This window comes from Melopsittacus undulatus, chromosome 9, assembly GCF_012275295.1.
Source record: "Melopsittacus undulatus isolate bMelUnd1 chromosome 9, bMelUnd1.mat.Z, whole genome shotgun sequence".
NCBI classification, from domain to species: domain Eukaryota; kingdom Metazoa; phylum Chordata; class Aves; order Psittaciformes; family Psittaculidae; genus Melopsittacus; species Melopsittacus undulatus.
The window spans coordinates 37,854,588-37,875,636 of record NC_047535.1 but is presented as its reverse complement, the minus strand read 5'-3'; the positions used below and the strand labels follow the sequence as shown (position 1 = coordinate 37,875,636).

The 21,049-nt window shown below is 48.2% G+C and overlaps 2 protein-coding genes across 6 annotated transcripts in view; one reads left to right on the top strand and one right to left on the bottom strand.

Annotated features, from left to right (window-relative positions):
* HEMK1 (HemK methyltransferase family member 1) overlaps positions 1-10,892 on the bottom strand; it is a 28,856-nt gene extending 17,964 nt beyond the window's left edge. The window contains exons 1-4 of one of the 5 annotated variants that reach the window (XM_031042372.2): positions 10,865-10,892; positions 8,148-8,550; positions 7,586-7,677; positions 5,614-5,707 (exon numbers count right to left, since the gene is read on the bottom strand). In XM_031042372.2, the coding sequence (XP_030898232.2) occupies positions 5,614-5,707; positions 7,586-7,677; positions 8,148-8,396 (435 nt within the window). In that variant the 5' untranslated portion in view covers positions 8,397-8,550; positions 10,865-10,892. Of the gene's footprint in view, positions 1-5,613; positions 5,708-7,585; positions 7,678-8,147; positions 10,386-10,864 lie in introns of those variants that run through there. The other 4 variants (XM_031042371.2, XM_031042374.2, XM_031042373.2 and 1 more) reach the window with 4 other exon arrangements.
* A 91-nt stretch (positions 10,893-10,983) lies between these two features.
* C9H3orf18 (chromosome 9 C3orf18 homolog) lies at positions 10,984-20,389 on the top strand. The gene is made up of 6 exons (XM_034066319.1): positions 10,984-11,080; positions 14,414-14,511; positions 14,598-14,790; positions 16,174-16,199; positions 17,846-17,975; positions 19,892-20,389. The coding sequence occupies exons 2-6, from the start codon at positions 14,420-14,422 to the stop codon at positions 19,970-19,972; spliced, it is 522 nt and encodes a 173-aa protein (XP_033922210.1). The 5' UTR covers positions 10,984-11,080; positions 14,414-14,419; the 3' UTR covers positions 19,973-20,389.
* Positions 20,390-21,049: the final 660 nt, after the last annotated feature.

Here is a 21,049-nt window from a genome sequence, read left to right as displayed (position 1 = left end):
CTTGGTTAGTTAGCCAGGAATAACCCTGTTGCTTTCTTCATTTCCTTTTGAACAAGAAGATATCTGTCCTGGGGAAACATCCTGTCCTGATCTGAAAGTGGCTAGCAGCAGAACCCTGCAAAGCTCCTTCAGTAATTAATAACCCTTTCTGTTACAGATGTGCACCTTTTCTTCTGGCCTGCATTTACAGTGTTTGTTCTACACTTGTCTATGAAACCAAAGAGACTTCTGTTACCAATTTTCTGTAATTAACCCCTAAGATTGTCTTTGATGAGCTAAACAGTCTTTCACAAGAAGACAGACTGTTCCAGCTGTTAATTCACCTACTGGTTCCTCTCCAAACCTAGTTTTCCGTTTCTTTCTCAACCAGTCAGTAGCATAACTGGACATAGTATTTTTGTGGCTATTCCACTACTGCAGTATACAGATGATTTAATCCTGCTACTTGTACTTGGCAGCCCCCTGTTAACACACACCAGGATCACATTAGCCTGCTGAGCAACCCATTGAAAACAGTTGCTTGTGGCCAGCCAATATCCGTTAAATCCCAAATCTTCCTCTGAGCACTTCTGGCAGTGAGAAGAGCTGCTTTTCTGGCTTGTGAGAAGCCCCTCAGCCACAAGGCACAGGCTGCACTATTTGTCTCTGCATATAGAATCCTATTAAGCACTTGTGCCTAACTCAAAGGGCAATACCAACTGCTCTGCAGCAACAACAGGCTCCCTTTGTCATTCTCATCCCCTGGCCTCTGTGCCACAGCCCAGGTTCAGAAAATATTATCCCCCAAACATACTGATACAGTATTGCCTCTCACACAGGCAAAACCTGATCCATGTGAGGCCACAACAGCAATGCTCCAACTTCAGCGCATTTGTTCACAGCTACATTTTGCAAGGAACAGTTCATTTCTGACCTATTAAATAATGCCCTATTGCATTTGTGTTCAATGTACTTCATAGGAGTTTATATATATTTCGAGAAAGGACCTTATGCTGCATACAAGACAGGGCACCATTATCCTTTTCATTTTGCAAAGCCAGTGACTCAGAAAGAAGCAGCTCCTCGTGAGGACACAACCGGTCAGAGGCAAAATCATGAAAGAAAGGCCCATCTCCTGTCTCTGGATCAATGGCTGTACTGACTGGACACTGTGACCTTTTGCCCCTTCCAGAAAGTAACCGTCTGTGGCAGTGAAATTAGGGGAATGAAAGCCCATTCTGCATCAAACCTTTCCCTTCAGCACCAATTAAAACAGAAAATGTATATACTTTTTTGACATAAAGCACTGGAAAAAGGCCCTCCCTTGCACTCTGTAGATTTGAATATACATGTCAGGAACCCAAAAGCCTCCTGTCTCTGAGTGCTTGACCTTCTTGAAAGGTTAACGATTATGTTTAGCTAGAAGTAAGGTTAAACTTCATAAAAGCTTTCTCTGAGCAAATCTTTGACTAAAGTGCTTTCCTAGAAACCCCAGCACAATGACTGCCCTTCAGCTGACAGATGTGAGTGCACAGCAATGGTTTATTGAGCACTCTTATCATGGGAAAGAAAGAATCTATCTTGGGGAACAAGATAAAAGCTTGAAAATCATAAGTGGAAAAAGAATTCATTAGACAGCAATAGGACTACAAGTTACAAATGCTATAGAGAGCAGCAATGGTTTATGCGTTATGCAGTAAGGGCTTTCCTGTTCAGCAAGCAGGCAGCACCAGAAACAAAGAAAACACTCTTCCCACTTACAACACAAAATTAGAAAGCTTCACTGTCAGACGGTGTTGTGGAGGCATCATCAGACACAGATGACACAAAAGAGGATTAAACAAATGAATGGAGGACAGATTCATTAGTGATTAGAAAGCACAACAGACCCAAATCCAGCTTTGGCTAAAACCAGCTCTTAACTACTGACTGTCAAAAGATGGGGGGGTCCTTCCATGCCTATCTTTTCCCTTGTAATTTTGCTCCAGGTGCTACAAGCCCCAGTCACACCCAGCACATTGAACTAGACTGAACTAGATCCCTGACACACTAAGTCTTTTCTTATGCTCTCACAGAAGTTTGCAGCCACATCTGTTCTGCATGACTACTAAAACTGTTCAGAGTGACACAGACTTGCAATTTCTTACCCTAAGATGTCTCCCAGGCTAAGAGTTCATCCTCACAGTGTCCCCCCATCACAGGACAGCACACTGTTCATGTGGCAATAGCCACCACAACAAAGCCAAGACAGAAAAATTACATAGGTGCTGAGATCACAACAGGTCAAGGAGTTGTAACCAGGGGACTCCTGGCTGGCCTGAGGGTCAGAGGGGATGGTGGTACTGTGACAATCCTCCCAAGCAGAACTGGGGCTCTCCTCCCAGCAGCTTTCCTCCAGCAAAAACAAAACCTCAGTGTCCAAGAGCCTGACTCTACCCACACAGTAACTGCAAGGGATTAAAAAATGACCATTTTTTTCCCAATGAAATACAATAAGCCTTCATTTGCTTTAAAATACAGCATCTGAGTGAGAGAGGAGGGGATCAGGAACACCAGATAATCCTGCCATATTTAATAGGAAATAAAGCGAGCAGGAACTCCGGGAGCCTAAGCCTGTAGTGCCCTCTAGGGGTAACAGACTGGTGATACCTCAAACTACCTCCTCCAAAGGAGCCCTGGACCAACCCAAACCTTTCCTTAATGAAGTCATTATGAGGCTTCATTTAACCTCTGTTTGCCTCGACAAAAAAGGAATTATGTACCCACGGCTGGCTGAGTTCTCCTCTTTGTCCTTTTTTTTCCTCTGATCCACAAGGCAGATGCCTGAGGTTTAGGAAACCCTGCTTTGGGAAAAGGACTTTCTTCTCCATTAATATAGTGACTAAGCAATGCTGAGACAGGGATTCCTTGACATTACGATAAAAATCACATAACAAAAATTATTCATGAGGCTGATCACACTCCTAAACACCTCCCCACTGCACAAGCCTGGCTCTGATGGGCACATGAGGAAAGCAGGCATGACACTGAGCTCCACAAGCCCTCACAAACCCACTGAGCACTTGCAGCAGTGAGTCCAAAGCTTTGCTCACAGCAGGCTGGGTAACTGAAGGAAGGTGAGACTGAGGGCTGCTTACAAAACTCTGCCTCAACGCAGCATGGCTGTGCTCACAGGAGTATCTATCAACCCTGCACCCCAAGAAGTTGTAAGTGAATACAATCAGGTTTGTTATCCCACTCAGAGCTTGAAGAGGAGTTGCTGGTTTCCTCATTTTGGCTGCCTGTCTCTCCCTACCTGGATTCCCACAGAGCAGAAGATCGAAGCCACATGTGCTGAAACAATTTTCCGAGAGGAAGCAAATAGGAAAGACCTCAGTTACCAGAGAGAACTTAATAGACTATAAGGGGCAGATTTCACACAGAACAAAATCAAGCAGAAAACTGAGCTTCTCTTTGCATGTGTGTCTCTGTCCCCAGGACTGAAACAATGCTGGTGGTTTATGTCATACTGTGTTTAATTTCATGCCTTCTGTTGTCAACGGAATAAAATGTGCAGCATAAAACTGGCTCCTCTTCTTTTCAGACTCAGAACCAACAAGCAACGGCATTTGCAGAAGCTACATAAATGTAAGTAGGAAGCAAATTTTGCAGCTGCTTGTGTATCTGCACTAAGAAGTCAATTTAGGGAGTCACATTTACTCAACCAAGGACAAGCCAAGCCATGTGGCTTGTGTGTGCAGTCACAGATAAGCAACTTGAACTGGGGCTATCAATGTTGATAATGAACTGTTTCCTAAAGAGCAAGGATTATTTACAGACATTATTTGGGGAAAAGTTCCAGCACTATTGGTTTTAAGATGCTGCAGACAAATCCTAAATAAGAAGAGTGCAACAGATACAACTAACTTCAATATTTTTGATAGGAGCTACTTCCACTGCAGTTTTAAAGTCCAGTGAAGCCTGGAAAAGTTACTCTGATGAAACAAAACACGGGCAACAGCTCTTCCTGTCCAGGTAACCACCCCAGCACAACATCACAAGAAAACTCTCAGTTACCAACAGAGCTCCATGCCTGAGCCGTCCTCGTAAACTCCTGGCCTTCAATAATAAATGTGCTAAAATGTGTCTTCATAGTAAGTAGGGTGACACATCAAATAGTTTTCCCAGAAAGACAAGGTTTACGTTAAGCTCCTTTATGCTACATTTTTGCACCAGGGTATGTTACGTTGTTTCAAACACAGCATGTTACACTGCACTACATTTCAGCATGGGCCAGTGGACATGCTTTACCAAAATCACGATTATGGGCACAATTAACAACATTCTCAAGCATTAGCCATCCCAGCTTCCACTCCACATGCCTTTGCTTGAAGCCCGGCACTGCATGTAGAGAATGAGAGCACAGCACCAGAAGAAGCCTTGCCAACAGATGTTCTGACTTGCAGAGCACACAGGTTCTCCCTCGTTTTAATGCTCATGTTGTATCCATGAATTAATGGGGATTTAGAGGCTGGAAATACTCTCTTGAATCACCCCAAGCAGAAATACCATTGGCAGTAACAAAGCTAACCATGGCTGGGCTCCAACTGGCAAAACTATTCCTTAGAGCCTTATCTCCAAACTTAATCACCATGGAGTGATCACAGCCAGACACAACAGAGAGCTCACACCTTTGCTGGACACGAGTGTAATCACTATGACCTAGGGCCCTGCCAGCTCTCAGTAAGGTGCTACTGACACCCCACACTAAACCAAGGCTCTGCTTCTGAGTATTCTTGTACAGGCTGAGATGAGAGGCTATCTTAAGTGTTGATTCCCACCAAATTGCCCAGAACTCTCTAATGAATTTTAGTAGCACCCTCTTCTTCAGAGGGCAATACAGAAGCACAGGCTGTCTTTGCCTTTTGACTTTTGTGTAATAAAAGGTGTCAGATGAGGGATTCTGCAGACAGCATCCTCTCCAGTGAGCCACAGCTTTCTCCACGCATTCCCAATACTATCTCATCCCTAGAAAAAGCAAAGGCAATCTTCCCATCTCAAAGCCCACTCAGTCCTTGACATCTCTTCTGACACTGTCAGTAGGGGACATTCTGTCTGAATGAGCGGAGATATCAGACAGGTGATAGCTGCCATGTCCTACAAGCTTGCTCTGTTTTAGTCTCCACATGGACAAAAAAGTTCTCTGGAGTCCGTTATCATTTTCCAGTAGCAGCTTTTCACTACTGCAGGATTTTGTTAACAACCTTTGGACACCTTTGAGATTCTTATCCTTGTACCAAAGTACTAGGCCACTGAGGATATAGCAGCATAGGTTTTGAACTTCCAGAAGTAATTATTAAAGCAGAAAGGAGGAAAGAAAGCCAAGTCATGGGAAGAAAGCCATCAATGGAGATGGCTCTCTGTGCAACTACTTGATACATTAGCTTGCAATATCTCTTGTTCCGAGCCAGGAGGCAAAGTCCAGCAGTTCCAGATCACAAGCTAAGAATTTCCCCTCTATTCTAAAAGAAGTGATCTGACCTCCTCATCACTACAACCTCACGATATACAGCATGCCTTCACAGCAATGCTATGATTGTACTGTATGTCATTCAGAGATTCCAGCCCACCCCACCATATTCCCTACATTCATACCTCTGTTTCAGGCCGAGGAATAAATACTGGGGGTCTCATCTTCAGAGTCAGGTCCTGAAAGTCCCACTCACCAAGTATATACTGCACCGGCATTCTGTGGCAAGCAAAAGTAAGTGTGAACACTTCAGGACTACACCTTGTTACACAAGGTAAGCTCCCAATACCATGCTTACCTCATTACTAACACATCACCCTTCTGAGTGAGCACCCAGACACCCCTAAGGCTCTCAACTGTGTGTGCAATGTGCATGTGCACTCTAAGAGAGTTCCATTCCCACAAAAGAGTTTGCCATCATGCACTGAGCAGTCGGCCTCACCTCAATACTGGGGCAAGTGATGGAACTTGTTCTAGAGATTGTTTCTAAACATACTAAGTACAGGAAGGTGACCGGGAGTAGCCAGCAAAGGGGAAATCATTCCTCACTACCTGACAGCCATCCATGACACAGTGACTAGCTCGGTGCATGAGAAAAGAATAACCAAAACTGTTCATCTTGACTTTCTTAAGGATTTTGATACTGGCTCCTATAACATCCTCATATACAAACTGATGAAGTATGGACTAGGTAAATGAGGTGGGCTGAAAACTGACTGTACTGGCAGGCTTGGAGGGCTGTGTTCAGCAGCATAAAGTCATGAAGGCAGATCACTAGTGGTGTAACCCCTGGTGTCAAGAGAGTGGGCCAATATAGCATAACATCTTTATTCAGGACCTATATAAAGGGACAGAGAGCACATGTCTGCAGGTGCACAGCAAATTGGGAGGAGTGGTCAACAGGCCAGATGGATGTGCTACTTTTCCCAAGGACCTAAGGAGGCTGGAGAAATGGGCTGACAGGAACCTCATGAAATTCAGCAGAGAGTAATATAAAGTCCTATAGTACAGGAGAGACGTGGACATACTGGAGTAAGGCCGACATTAAGGGATTTTAGCATCTGACATACAAGGAGAGACTCAGAGCTGGGACTGTTAAACCCTGAGAAGAGAAGGCTTAGGCTGGATGAGCAGGGGAAGGAAACCTCATTAATAACCATATGTATCTGGTGAGATGAAGCAAAGAAAACAGAGCCTGATTCTTCAGTGAAAAGACAAGCAAAGGGCACAGACTGAAAAAGAAGACAATTTAATCTAAGAACCACTCCTCCCTTTCCTTTTTTTACATTGTGAGGGTGGTTAAACACAGGAACAGGCTGTCCAGAGATGCTGTATAACATCTATCTTCAGTTATATTAAGAACCAAACTGGGCATGGCTCTGAGCAACTTGCTCTAGTTGATCCTTTAAGCAGGGGGAGATGGACTAGATTTCCATAGATTCCTGTCAACCTCCATGATTCCATGTCTTTATGAATTCTGGGGCCATGCTCTTAGCTGCTGCACCATACTGTTCTCCATGTAGAACAGCAGATATTTTTTGCAATCTTAATAGCGCTTAAGACACAGCAACCTGCAAGCCTGATTCCAGGTAGCTCTTTCACTGCAAATCCGTTTAATTTTTGTATTAAGAGAAGGTTTCCTTCACAGAGCAAGCACATGGAGCCCAAATGGAGGCCAAAGCTACAGCAACCTCTAAACACCAAGGAAATCTCTTTTCAAAGCCTAGAAAGGAAAGCATAGCAACACCACAGACCAGTGTAGGACTGGCAGCTGAAGACAGGAGGGGCCAGGGCTCAATTTTGTAAGCACAGAAGAGCTTAATGAAAATGTACCCAACTCAAAGTCAGTATTGCCAGTTCCCTGCTCCTCTGCAACATCCCTTAAACCTCTTTGCTTCCAGACAGGACAGACAGGTAATTTGCTACCTGACAACAGCAAATGCCAATCACTTGAGTCACATGAGAGACAAACACAGCACTGTTACTTGACATGTCAGCTGCTAATGGTATTCTGTCTTCTCTCTGCTGCCATTCATCTGGCTTATTAAGGCTGAAGGAAAATCCTCCAAAGGAATGACTGTAAGAGGATGCTCCTACCTTTCTAGTCGCTTGTTGCTCAGCTGCTGGATTTGCTCCTGCTGCGCTACTGTAAGCGGAGTGCAGAGGCTTTTGGAACTCAGGCTCTGAAACTGAGACAAGGTCACATTACAACCTGCCCACTTGTGCCACTAAGGCATCCTCTGCACCCTCCCAAAAGCATCCTTCAGGGAGACCCAGTATTCTGACAAACATGTGCCAGGGGCTGTTAGAAACAAGAAATGATTAGGCAAACCTATCTGCAAGCTTTAAACCAAACCTGTACAACTGTTCTTCTGCTCCTTTTGTGGCTCAGAAGAAAAAGTAAAATTAAGGAACATTCCAACACACAAGTCAGGGTACAGTGTGGGTGTGTATGCCACGGGTTACATTCCATCTCTGCAAAAGAGGGTATTCAAGAGAACCCAAGTGTTCTATTGGCATAAATAAACTACACCTCACCCTCTGTGCAGCCTAAGGAAGGAAAAGTTTTTCTACTTCCTGTAAGAGAAAGGTAAGGGATTCAACCAAAATGATGAAGTGAGAGGCACACACAGACTACATACTTTTCCTATTACTTAACTGTTTTTGCTCCTAGGACAAATGACACGATATATTCACTGGATTCTCGTGCTTCAGGGATCCCATTTGTCTCAAACACCTTCTGCCAGTAGTTGACCACATCGGTGGCAGTCATGACCCCAGGCCTTGCGCTGCAGCTCTGCCTCAGAGACAACTCCTTCGGACTGAGGATTTGACTCCACCTCCATGGCATGCACTGAGGTGAGAGACAGGACAACCTCCTAAACAGTGTGTGCGTGAGGCATCTCATTGTTGCAAAATCAGTTCCTGCCACCAGCTGATCCAGTCAGTGCTAAGGACACTTGCTGCTACCACAAGCCACTATGGCTAAGCACCAGCTGAGCACAGTCAATGCATCTCTTCACAGCAGCACAAAAATGGCACTGGTTTGCAGCACTTCTGGTCTAGAAAACGAGACAAGAGAACAGCCTGAATCCCCTGGGCTTGCAAATCAGTTGTTCCCCTCTGACAAAATGCAGACTGCTTGCTGTAATCCCAGCCCACAGGTAAAAAACCATTACACCCTAAGAATAACAAAGGATTACCCCAACAGAAGACTCAGGTAACAGCCAACCTGCTCTGCTGCTGCAATCCAGTTCTTTGCAAAGCTGCCCATCTCCAAAGGACAGAGCTACAAGGAGGCAGGGCAGAAGCAAGCGTGCCTTCTTGTCAGAAGTCAGGCCCTTCTTTGTAAAATCAAATACAGGCACAGTGCTCTGCTTGTCCTTGGTCCCAGAAACCCACAGACACACCAACCTCAGCTCCAGCCCTTGGCTCTTCACCTCACAAGTGGATCATCCTGGCTCCCTGCAGGAACACCGTAAGTCTCTCCTAGATTCTTTCTTTTATTCTTCTCTCTGTTCATAAACCACAAGTCCTGGGCTAGCAGATGTGCCCACAGAAGACCTTGACTCCAAATATCAAGGGTCTTCCACACTGTCACCATCCCCAGAGAGCACACAAGGGGCCACAACGGCAGGGTTGAGCTGCTAAGAGCAGAGAAGAAAGAAAAACTCACAACTAGACAACTAGAGGGAAGGGAAACACTTGAAAGATACAAAGGCCAGTAAAGGCAAACCCTGCCAGAAAGAAGTCAGTTTCTTAAAGAATAGGACAGGCAGAGCCAGACAGAAGGAAAACAAACAAGATGACTGCAGGAGACAAAGGAGATGAAGCTTTACAGAACAGCTGCTGCATATCACACTTGGGACTGTGTGTGAGAAACAAAACTGCTTTCCTGCTGTGATCCATCAGAAATGAGGGCCTCCCTCCCTTCTGACTCACAGTCCCTGGGGCCACTGTGGGTTTCCCTAAGCATCCATTCCCATACCTCTATTGATGGCTGCTTTCTTTCACCCTCTCAGAAAAACCACAACCTCCCCTCCTCCAAAAAACCACCACACAAACAACTAAAGAGCCAGGGTGCTGCCCTGTAGGACTGATGCTGCAGAGAGATCTGGGAGGCTGGGTCAGCTCCCACCTGGGCAGATGCTGGCACTCATCCCCTGCAGCAGCCCTGGACCATGCTGCACAGGCAGCAGTGTGGAGCCTACCCTGCTCTTGCTGCACAGCAAAACTGGGGGAAGTCAGGCCCTCCTTTGCAAAATCAAACCAGAGCCCAGAGAGACAGAAGAGGGCATACTCTGCAGCAAAGGCCTCAAGACTGGCTTATCTGCCACCTTCTGGCAAGGGGTGGGTGCTCAAAGAGCCTGAAGATTCCCTCCTTACCATCTTCATTACTACCCAGCAGAGATAAGCAGCCCCTATGAAAACTTGTTGTTATGTTACGCATAAGGAGTCCGACAGCTAGGCTTTACCTAAGCAGCTCCACACTTCAAAGCCCTGTTTTGAGGATACTACCAAAGAGGAACACTGAAGGAATAAAACATTAACCACTACTGTTAGGGAGGCAGCTAAGTCTTTAATCCGTCTTTTGCCATGGCTGTAACAATGCTGCCACTACTATCATTACTAATAAAGCTGACCTGGTACTGATGTGAGGTTCCCTGCAAGCTACTTCTCGGTGCAAATACCTGTTTGCACGAAGGCAAGGAACAGATGTTTTCCCACAGTTGTGTGGTTTGATCCCACTCAATTAAGGCCAACACAAACAGTGGTGGCTGCTGAAAGGCTCCACCTTTCAACCTGCCCCACACTCCTTGTCCTGCTCACAGGCTCAGGCAGCAACTGGGGCCTGCACAGTACAACCTGGTACCTCTGTGCCACGGCGTCACTACTCCGCTTGGCCGGCCCCTCGGCCCGTACCAGGCAGGAGGTAGGAGGCCCCATTTGCCAGCCAGGGAGCTGCCCATCCACACCTCATTCTGGTGACCTAGCGGCTCTCGGGCGGTAAACGAGTCCCAGAGCACACTGCGGGACCGGAACCCGGCTTTCCTTCCAGCTGGCCCGGCCCTCCCTACACACGCAATACCCTGACCCCCCCAAGCACCCCGCCTGGCACCGCGGCCATGGAGCGGGGTCCCTTTACCCGGGCGGCGGCAGGCCCGGGCCCTCTCACGGGCGAGCGCGTCCGCACAGCGACACCTCCCCTCATGGCTCCCGTCACCGGCGGGGCTGGAGCCGCAACCGGACCCCCTGGAAGCGGACCCTGCGCATCCACCTCCCACCCCGCACCCCGCACCCCACAGTGGGGCTGAGGGATAGGGCATGAAGGCAGCGCCGCACAACCCCGCCGCTCCCCGCGCGCCACCACATCACCTCAGCGCCGGCCGCCGCGCGCATGACTGACAGGGGCACGGACCAATCGCGAGACGAGCCCTGCGGCCGCCAACCAATCACCTGTGGCGCTGGGCGGCGGGGCGGGGCCTCCGGGCGTGCGGCGCTGCGCGCTTAGCTGCGGGGCTCGGCCGCCCCTTCCCCACCGACCGGCGGCGGCGCTCCGGGGGCACCGGAGGCCTCAGCACGGAGCGCTCAGTAAGTGCCGGCCCCGGCGGGCAGCAGCCGCCCCGGCGCAGCGGAGGCAGCGCTGAAACAGGGCTGACACCGGGAGGGGAGCAGCGCAGGGCCGGGCAGCGGGCGGGGGGGAGCCCGGTCCCAGCCCTGGTGCGTTCGCCCCGACGAGGCCCGGCCAGCCCCTGCCGGGCGAGCACAGCGCTGCGGGTGGCGGAGCCGCGGGTGTGGAGCGTGACAGCAGCGCAGAGGGGAGCGGGCTGCGAGCCCTGGGGCCGCTCCGTCCCCGCATGGGGAGCGCTGCGGAGAGGGAAGGGCCATAACCCGTTACCCGTCTGGAAACGTTCTCTGGGATGGGGAAGCATCCCCAGACAGCCGCGGGTGGCACTGACCGGAGAGGGCTCCGGGTCCGGCCGTTGCTCGCGTTTCTGTAAGTGCGGAGCCGGAGGAGAGGGACATTGCTGGGCAGGGGCCCCTCGCCTGTGCTTCGGAGGGCTGGGACCGTGGGAGGGAGGCGGCTGAGGTGCTCCGGGACAGAGGGCACCCGCGGCCGGGGCTTCCCCTGCCCTGGGGGCTGCCCTGGAGACCGGTCAGCCCCATAGCAGGGCGAGACGAAGCCATAAGTTCACACACTGGGAAGCCACATCCCATAGGCAACAGCAGCCCGGTGCTGCTCGCACTTCTGAGTGACTAAAGACACTTCATCTCGGTGAAGTAATGCAGAAAGAAATACTAGTTACCATTTGCCTTCTTCATTCAGAGACCCTGTGAGCCACCTTCATCCCTGTGACACAACCCTCTATTCCTGGCATACCCGAGAGGAAGCTGCAGCACAGAGAGATTAAAACCAAGGCTCAGAAAAGCCAGCAGCCACAAGCTAGTCCCTGACGCAATGATCTGCATCTCAGAGGTGTTGGCCACAGCAGCACTTACCAGAGACTGGTTTGGAAATGCTGGCTAGGAGAGAAACATACTCTTCTTACTCCCAGACCCAGCAGAGCCCAGCATGGACCAGCCCTGGCTATGTGAGAAGCTCTGGTGGTGCAGGCAATGGAAGAATGCCAGCAGCAATTGAGGATGTGGTTCCTCATCTATTTGTGCATGGACTATGCTGAACCTGCTAGCAATAGGTAGTAGCAGTCCCTGGCCCTAGAGCAGCTCAGAGACTTGAAGTGTGCCCAGCTTGCAGCTCAAACTTCCAGCACCAGGATGACAACTGGGGAAGGAAGGTGGTGGGAAAGATCAATGGCTCCCAGCCCTTGCTTTTTAAGCCTTGGGCCCTGCACTCAGCCTCCCCATTTGGCCCTCTGCAACCTGGAGCAGAAGGGGCTTGGGAGTAGAAATACCCTCATCTGGACATAGAACTGGTTGTATAAGCCATGTTCTTTCATACAGGACTGCTTTTAGAGCTAGGTCTCTATGCTTGGGAATCCATCAGCATGGACAGAAGCCCCCATTCCCACTTTGAACAGATTTTCTGCTGTCTAGTTCTAATCTAGCCTAACTTTATTCAAAGGAGCAATGCACAACAGCTCAGTGCGTGGTCCATACAAAAGAGGTCTTACCCAAGGCATGCTATCAGCTTCAACATCCAAGTTCCAGTGCTTTTCCAAAACTTAACAGCGCATTGAAATGAAGGTGTAACCCCTCTTGTTTCCATAATTCAGGAGCTGTGTAAGATCTAAAGCCATACTTTGCAAAGGCCTTGGGCCTGCTTCACTCCTCTCACTTAGGCTCTTTTTCTACTTCTTGATTCCTTGGTTGTGGCTTTTTTAAAACTCTGAATTATTGTAATGGAAATTTTCCCTGAATAGCACAAATCAGTGGTTCAACAATCCCTTCCCTTGCAGTGCTGGGCTGTCGTTGCTGCTGCTGTTGTGGCACTTGCATTTCAAGTTTGCCATCTTTGTGCCCGACTGTGCCAAACCTGAGCTCTGCTGTGGTCAGAAATGGTCCAGGAAATCCTGGTGCCACATGGTTTAAATTCAGCATGCATGGTTTGGTGGGAAGTGAAGGACATGGTCCCTTTCAGCTGCAGTGAACTCGTGTCTCAGCATGGTGTTAGATGGGACCAGACCACAACTGCTATCTTTACATTTCTCTTAGAAACCCTTGGGAGTTTGACAGCTCCCACAGCAACTCCTGTGAGACAGATCCTGCAGGTGTGGCAAGAGACTTACCTGCTCAGGGAGATGCAGGACAAGTGCTGTGCGAATGCAGGTGGCTACTTGTGCTGCTACCTGACCACAGGTGCTGTTTGCCTGGTGTGATTTCTCTGCTGCAGTCATTACTGACAGATGTTAATCATGCCGCTTAATGCAGTTACGGACAGCAGTAAGGCGCTGTGGTAATGGGAACTGCACAATAACCTTGCCTAGAATAGAACAGAGCAGAACAATGGCTCATTTCTCTTTGCAGGAACGTCTTTTTCTATTCAGAGCTCATTAGCCCCTGTGTCCAGCTGCATTCCAGTCCAGAGATGTAATGTCTGCTCAACAGCAAAGAAATTACCAGGTTCTCAGGGTTGGCACTGCTCTGGTCCAGAGGTAGCTGCATTTTCATGGAAGCAGTTGTTGAACTGATGTTATAAACAGTGGGTTTATAAACAAAGTTTTGCAAATAATTCCCATAGGATCATCCCCATGGTGTTTTGCAATTCCTGATCATTTGCACAATAGAAGCATGAAGCAATTAAAGGCTTTCATGTTTTCAGCATGAATAGAGCCATCAAATTTCACAACTTCAAACCAAAATTGGACTCATTTTAAAATTAATAGTGATAATAAGAAGTGCATGACTAAGCTCGAGTGGGTGCTTTCATGGGGGACTTGAGAAATACTCCCTGCAACTCACTGCTCTAGGGAAGCTGCCTTTGCAGAGTGCATGGGGTGAGGGACAGTGGGGTGATGGATAGTGCAGTGACTTACCAGTCACCAGTGCCTGCCGCAACAGGGAAGTCCTACTTTGGATGCAATAAAAAGCATCCTGAGATGCAGCTGCTTCGCAGCCGAGTGCCACTGATAAGAGGATCTGCGTAACTGTCCAAAAATGAACAGCAAGAGTCAGAAACAGGAAAACCCTGTATCTCCTATGGTGAATAGATGTGGGGTTTTGGGGCTATCCCCACATGTATCTGCCAAGTTCCTGTAAGGAGACAGAGCTGAAGTGGTAAGGGGAGAGTATGACTGACTTCAAGGAATGAGGCATGGCTCTGGGGAGCACCCCCAAAAAATCTTACTCTGAGTGGGCATCTGTGAACTGCTCTTAACAATTGTACTAGTGACTTGGAAAGCTATGGAAAACGTTCTGCCTTTCTCTAAGAACTCTGCACTGTTCATTTGTCTCATTCTTTCCTAGGTTCCTATGAAGAAAACCATCAGCGGTGATGCTACAGGACAGGTCTCACATGAGGGGCCACCATATGAAGGGCAGCTCTCCACTTCTGTAGCTGATGGGTGAGGACAACACGTTGTTAAAAGGAGCTACCAAGAGCTGACAGGATGAGTTACAGCTCACCTTCTGTGCATGACTTGTATCACAGCATCACCACCACTGCCAGGCCAGACCCAGGGACAACTCTGGATGTGACTGTACCAGAAACAGCTACCGTAAGCCCTGAGACTACCAGTTTCAACAGCACCAAAATCCCAGATGTGACCAGCACTGGACCCGGCCTGAGCACAATGCTGCTGTCCTTTGGGATCATAACTGTGATTGGGTTGGCTGTAGCTATGGTAAGAAAGCCCTGCTAAGTATTTTGTGGCCTGTGGAGGGTGGCAAAGGGGTTCTAGGACTGATCTGGGTTGAATTATTTATTTGCATTCTGCTAAAGGTTCACCCAGAACTGCTGGAAACTGATTGTTCCTGAGATCCCTTTTTTTATAAGGCCTTTATCCAGTGCTTCTGTATTTCTGCAGTTTCCTTGAGGTCTAATCCAGCCGGGATGCTCAGCAGGCCTAGGGGAAGCCATATGTAGCATCAGTGTTTATTTTTATTAGCAATAGGAAGTTCAGTTAAAAGAACACAAAGCAAATTCTGTTCTGTCTTAAGTGGAACAGATGCTTTGATTTAAACCTTGTCAACACTGGGGCCCTGCAAGAAAGTTCATCCAAATTGACTTTTAAAGCAGACTGTTGAAAACATTTATCTCCCCCCCCTATGGTTGTGCCTTTTTTTGAATGAAAACAGCCTGGATCTGTTTTATTTGACTCATTCTGGGCTGTATTTTCAAGGTTCTACTTGCTGGATATTAGCAAAATGCTTGAGGATTTGCTGTGTAACTAAACCTGCCATTAATGCTGCAGGCAGAAGCTTTCAGAAACTGTAGTTCTGGGCCTGACATGGGCAATGCAAGTGCTGCATTTCTTCTGATATATAACTACATCATTTACCTGCCAACAGAGAACAGAAGGTAGCAAGCTCCCATTCCTCGTATGAGGAAGAGCTTCACTAATACAGCCATCAGAGGAGACTACAGAGAGGGACTACTGCAACATTTCATTGCAGGCCCAAGGAGGAGTTATTCCAAAAGCCCTTAAGAACCTGGAAACATTATCCTGGAAATGGTCATAAGTTCCCAAGAGCAACATCCAGCGTTCGTAGTTCTCAGATCAAGGCTCTGGAGGCCAAAAGCCTCCCTTTCTTCCCAGCACAGCCACTCTTACTGGCTGACACGAGGCAAGTCACTGAGCATGCCCTCTTTGCTTCATCCCTTCATACTGGGGAGGGGGTTATAGCACTTCAGCACTGTAGGGAGTTTACAGATGGAAATCACAAAGAGAAGGTTCTTCACCCACTCTTAAACTGCAGTACATGTCCTGCAGCCACCAGAAATGTGCTGAGCTACACCTAATAATAATATACCTAATACTCTTACTACTACTACTAACACACCTAATAACAGGCCACTCGAGCACTTGGTGTCAGACATGGTGTGCCACCAAGCTTACACTGATGCCTATGGAATTTCAGTTTTGGTTGTCACTTCTCCCTTCCCCCTGCTTCAGTGTGCAGTGACACCACACTTGCTGCACCTCCCTTCCGTGTGCCCTGTGCCCAAAATTTCTCTTCCCCATCCTATTGGGACTGTTATAATGATGGTTTTCTTTCTCCTTCAGGTTCTGTATATCAGGAAGAGGAAGAGGTAAGTTACATCTGTTGGCTGAAGGGATCTCAGTGCCCCTCAAAATTCAGAGAATTGGGAAGCAGACAGCAAGATAGGGAGAGTGCAAGGGATGGCTGTCCAGGGAATCAGGTGTGTGTGAAGGAGGCAGGGGTAGGGACACTGCACTCATGGTGCTGACCCACTTTCTATCACCAAAGCTTCAAAGACTCCTCTGCAGCTTTGGAAAGGAAAACATGGATGAGCAGGAGGACGTTTGGGATCCTGCAAACTCTTCATGCTTATATATGGGATGCACTAAAACAGAGAAAAGGCTCACAAGTATGCAAAGAAACTGGGAACTCTGTCATGAGAGGTGCAGATCTCACGTTTCAGTCATTCCCTGATCCCTGTGTTTTCCAACAGCCTGGGCAATGACACTGGCCTTGCAAGGCTGACAGGCGGCTAAGCTGCAGTCACAGCAGCTGGCAGCAGCGTAGTGTAGAGGTGCAGCTATCTACCCCAAAAACTTAGTGTCTTAATTTCCTTATTAAGCTGCTGGCTAGAAATAGAGATGAGAGCAGCATACAGAGGGACATGTCTTAATTCTTGTCTCTGACAGCTGGGACACTGCTGAAGAAGACCCATTAGATACGGTACCTTCTCCATGCTTGACTCCTGGTGCCAGGCCTGGCGTGGCCGTGAAGTGAGCTGTGCTCACTTAACACACTTAAGAAGGGCTGCTGCCCACTGTAAAATTCCCAAGCCAAACCCTGAAGCCCAGGTCCGGCTACTGCCACAGGAGCAGCTAATGCTTGGCCTGTGAACATAGCACTGCTGGAGATAATGGTTGTATTGGCAAACCCATATAGAACCAGGGAGGGAGTGTGTCATCCCAACACTTGCCAAAACAGATATTTGTGGTGACACTGCCAGTAACTACTGGTGTGTTTCCCACCCCCAAAACTCAGCTACAGCCTAAGGCAGGGCTCAGTATTTTCACAGGAGCTTGCCCACCCACCCATCCTCCATCTCTGAGCCACCCAGTATTGAGGAAGGCCCCATGGGGTATAGTTTATAGCTCTGTCACTTGGAGCAGTGATACAAGAGCAAGAACAATCTGTCCACAAGCATCAGCCTCCTGTGAGAATCTCTTTCCTGTTTTCTTTTTATTATTTTCTATTCATTTTTATGTATTTCAGCCCAGAGTTAAGTACTACTCTGGGGCCACTTGAGCCAGAAGTGGACTTCTGCTGGCAGACTAAGCGTGACTTGGCAGGACTGACTGTTGCAGGCAGAAGGACAGGGAGAAAAGTCACAACGTGCCTAGGCAGTATGTTCAGTCTTTGTCCCACCACAGAAAGCTTGCTCTTTTAAGGTTTGCATCAATTTAAATCCGTGTCTGATTCCTCTGTGACTAATGCCTGCCAGCATAGCTTAGTGATGGCAATTAATCCCTGTAACTGCTCTCTGGGTATCTTCTGCTCCTGCCAGCTGTGTGCAGTAGGTTCTTATCCTCATCCCTGCAGGACAGGACATGACATAACCCTTATCCAGCAAGAACAACAAGAGCAGAATCCCTTTACAGCAGGAGAAAGGCCTTGCAGAAAGCCTCAGCACTGGGCAGGGAAGGCAGCCTGAGCATCTGTCCTTCTCAACCAACCCTTTCCCTTCCCTCCCATGGGCAGGTTGGAGAAGCTCCGGCACCAGCTCATGCCCATGTACAACTTTGATCCCACTGAGGAACAGGATGAACTGGAGCAGGAGCTGCTGGAACATGGGCGAGATGCAGCATCTTCCCAGGCATCACAGAGCAAGGTAGGCAGCAGGGACCAGTGAGTCTGTTACTACAGCCACTGGTCCCTATACTGCTTTTGTTACAGAGCCAAGGAGTTCTTTGTAGGGTTGTAGGGTAAGGAAATCATGTAAGACCTCAGGAGTACTTGTTCCATCTCTGCCAGCCCTGGAGATAGGGGACTTGAGCCTTTTGGAGTGCTTAGGACAGACTGAAGGGTTAGGCAGCTAGGACAAAGAGCCTGGGGAGGCAAAATGGTGGATCTACTCAATAGGCAAGAGCGAAGGGCAACTTTAGTAATTAAGGGTGCATTTACTACAGTTTACCACCTAGGGCACCACAGCAGGATGTGCAGTAGGGAGCAGTAGGATGAATGTAATTTTCTGGGAGATGGGGTTTCAATGCCCTCAAAATACTGAGGCTTCTTTGTCCTGGCCCTGAAAAGCAAGTAATTCCCACCCAGTTTTAAGGTATCCCAGCTTTGTCTAAGGATGCAAGTGTGGAACAAGGCCTTGCTGAGGGAAAGCCTGTACTCCTAATAGCTAACTGTGCTGCAAGCCCTGAAGAACACAGGCAGAAAGCCTGCATGTTGTTATGGCATGGCACATCTGGTGTTGCCAGCACCTCCAGGCCAACCTTGCTGGGCACAGAGCAGGCATGGCTCAGGAAAAGAGAGGAGGGTTCTCTATTTGAAATTGTGAAGAGGGAAAGAAGCCTTTACTTTGACCACATCTGAGCTTTCAGAGGCATGCAGCATGCTGAGATATTATAAGGCCATTAGAGACCGCTGACTTACTACATTTGTGAGTTAGGAAACAGCTTAATAACTTGGCCAGTTATCCACATGGGTCTTTGATAGGAAACTATCTCCTTCCCCAATGTACCAAGAGTTAGGAGAAATAACAAAGAAGGGTTTCTCACAATTGTTTGCAGCCAGCTTCACAGTGTTCTCTCTTTCCTTTGTCACCACCACCACACAAAAAGCCCATCTGAAAGCCAGAGCCAGCAGGCACGGTTGGAACAGGTATGTCTTTCAGCCAGTGGTGCAGCCTCCCCTTAGAGTAGACATCTCTCCTTTCTTGAATTCTTTCCAGCTGCTCCATGTTGCCCATGTCTTCCCTTGCTTTTCCAGTTCCAGGAGCTCTCCCAAACAATTCTCAATATCCCCACGCTTTACACGTTCAGATAACCTGCAGCAAGCTAAGCATGGGCAGAAACAGAGGAGATAAGTACCACTGTAGTTATAAAATATTTACCTTAAGACATGCTTGCTAACGTACTAAAGAGCACAGGGGAGATGTGTGTGTTGGAATATGAAAGTCAATATATTCCATACACTGGTCTGGAAAAGCAAGAAATATTGTTGTATAAAAGCAAAGGATCTTGTCCTTCTGGGTAGCACATACTGGGAAAACATCAGATCCCTCTATTAGTACACATTTCCTTCCAGGTGGCAAAGGGAGAAATGACATGGCCAGAGTTAAACCATCACAGTAAAAGCAGATCCTTCCTATACAGAGCCTGGCCAGCAGGATACCCGAGATCTCTCCAGAGCTTGCTGATGCATAGATACCCTCTTGGAAAATTTCAAGTTTAAATGCTTAACATAAGAGAGGGAGAGTCTAAACCAACCAAGTTCAGTCTATGGCATGTTTTCAGGCCTTCTTGGTGTTTCAAGTCTTTTCATGCTGCATTGATATAAATAATGACACCCAGTAATCCAGTGATGTGGGGATAATTGAACTGACATGGGTGTGCTGACTTGCTCACTGGCCTGTTGTATTTTCCCATCACAGCCAAGTTAATACCATGTTAGTCAGCCAGTCTTCCCTTAGCAAGGGGCAGAATGTAGTTACAGTCCTGTGCAGTGTGTGCCCAAGCACATGCACCTGAGCGAAGGCAGACTTGCTGGGTCTCATCTTTCACTGCTTCAATGCAGATTCTGCTGACAAGTCAAGGAGCCCTCCAGAGACCCAGCCGGCTTGTGTTCGCAGACGTTGCCAATGCCATCAATGCATGAACAGTACCTGCCCTGCTCTGGGATCGTGCTGAGACTGGGGAGGATGAAGCCAACAAACCAGTGACTTCCCACAAGCATGGCCGGCCCACTGAGCCCAGCTGGTCACCCCTTTGGTTTGTGTTACAAATGGGCACAAGCACTGTAGTCACTTTGGGAAGCAAACCCTGTGTGATGGCACCGGTGGTTTTTTGGTGTGTCTGTTACCACTAAAAGGTCCTGAGTTCCAGTTTCTGGGCTGGTGCTGGCTGATACCATCTACCAAGCTGTGTGCTTAGGAACAGCGCCTGCTTTGTTGTAGGTTAACTTTTCAGAGCACACAGGTGCACTTTCTGGGTTAGGGAAGGAAGGGAGGTGCCCGTTTCAGAGAGTTTCCCTGTTGGTTTTGTGCCACCAGACCCCAAGGAAAGTGATGAATGAGCCTCTCTGTAGAGTGAGCGCAGCTTTGGCAGGTCCTGGAGGGGTGGCAAAGCCCTTTGAGCAAGGAGAGCAGACTCCCCTGGCTGAGTGCAATCTGATGCATGCCACAGACAACACATACCATGGGCTTATCCCCCTTGTGGCATGTGGGCTGCTGATAAATGTGCACCCAGAGTGATGTTGTAGTACGGGGAAGTCACTAGCTTTAAACAGTGAAATGGTGAAGATTTGGCTGATTACATCTTAACTGAGGAAGTGGCGGAATATCCCAAACTAGAGCTGCCATAGAGAGGAGAATTCATAGAGCTAGAGGCAGGGCTGTCAGTGTCTGTATACATGACTTGCTGCTGCTGATCTAGAAATAACGGTGCTTGGGCCACATAGAGGAGTTGAATAGAACTGTGGTTCCAATACCATGTATCTCCCTCTGCTTTGGCTCAGGAAAGTTTTGACGGTGCAGAGCGATATTCCAGGAAAAAGATTAAGCCTTGAAATATTTTCTGTTAAATGAGGATAAGCATGTATTGACCCAATATCACAACAGCCCCATGCCTGCCCCAGAGGTGACTGAACAACTGCTGCATCCTTCCTTACCTGCCAGGACCTGCAGCTGGAGCCCTCTTCTTCCTGCTGAAGGAAACAGAGCTTTGTGTTAACCTC

Coding starts and splice junctions, on each gene's coding strand:
- C9H3orf18 (XM_034066319.1), top strand. CDS start 14,420: ATGAAGAAAACCATCAGCGGTGATGCTACAGGACAGGTCTCACATGAG. Junction 14,512..14,597: donor TCCACTTCTGTAGCTGATGG/GTGAGGACAACA, acceptor CTTGTATCACAG/CATCACCACCACTGCCAGGC. Junction 14,791..16,173: donor TTGGGTTGGCTGTAGCTATG/GTAAGAAAGCCC, acceptor TTTCTCCTTCAG/GTTCTGTATATCAGGAAGAG.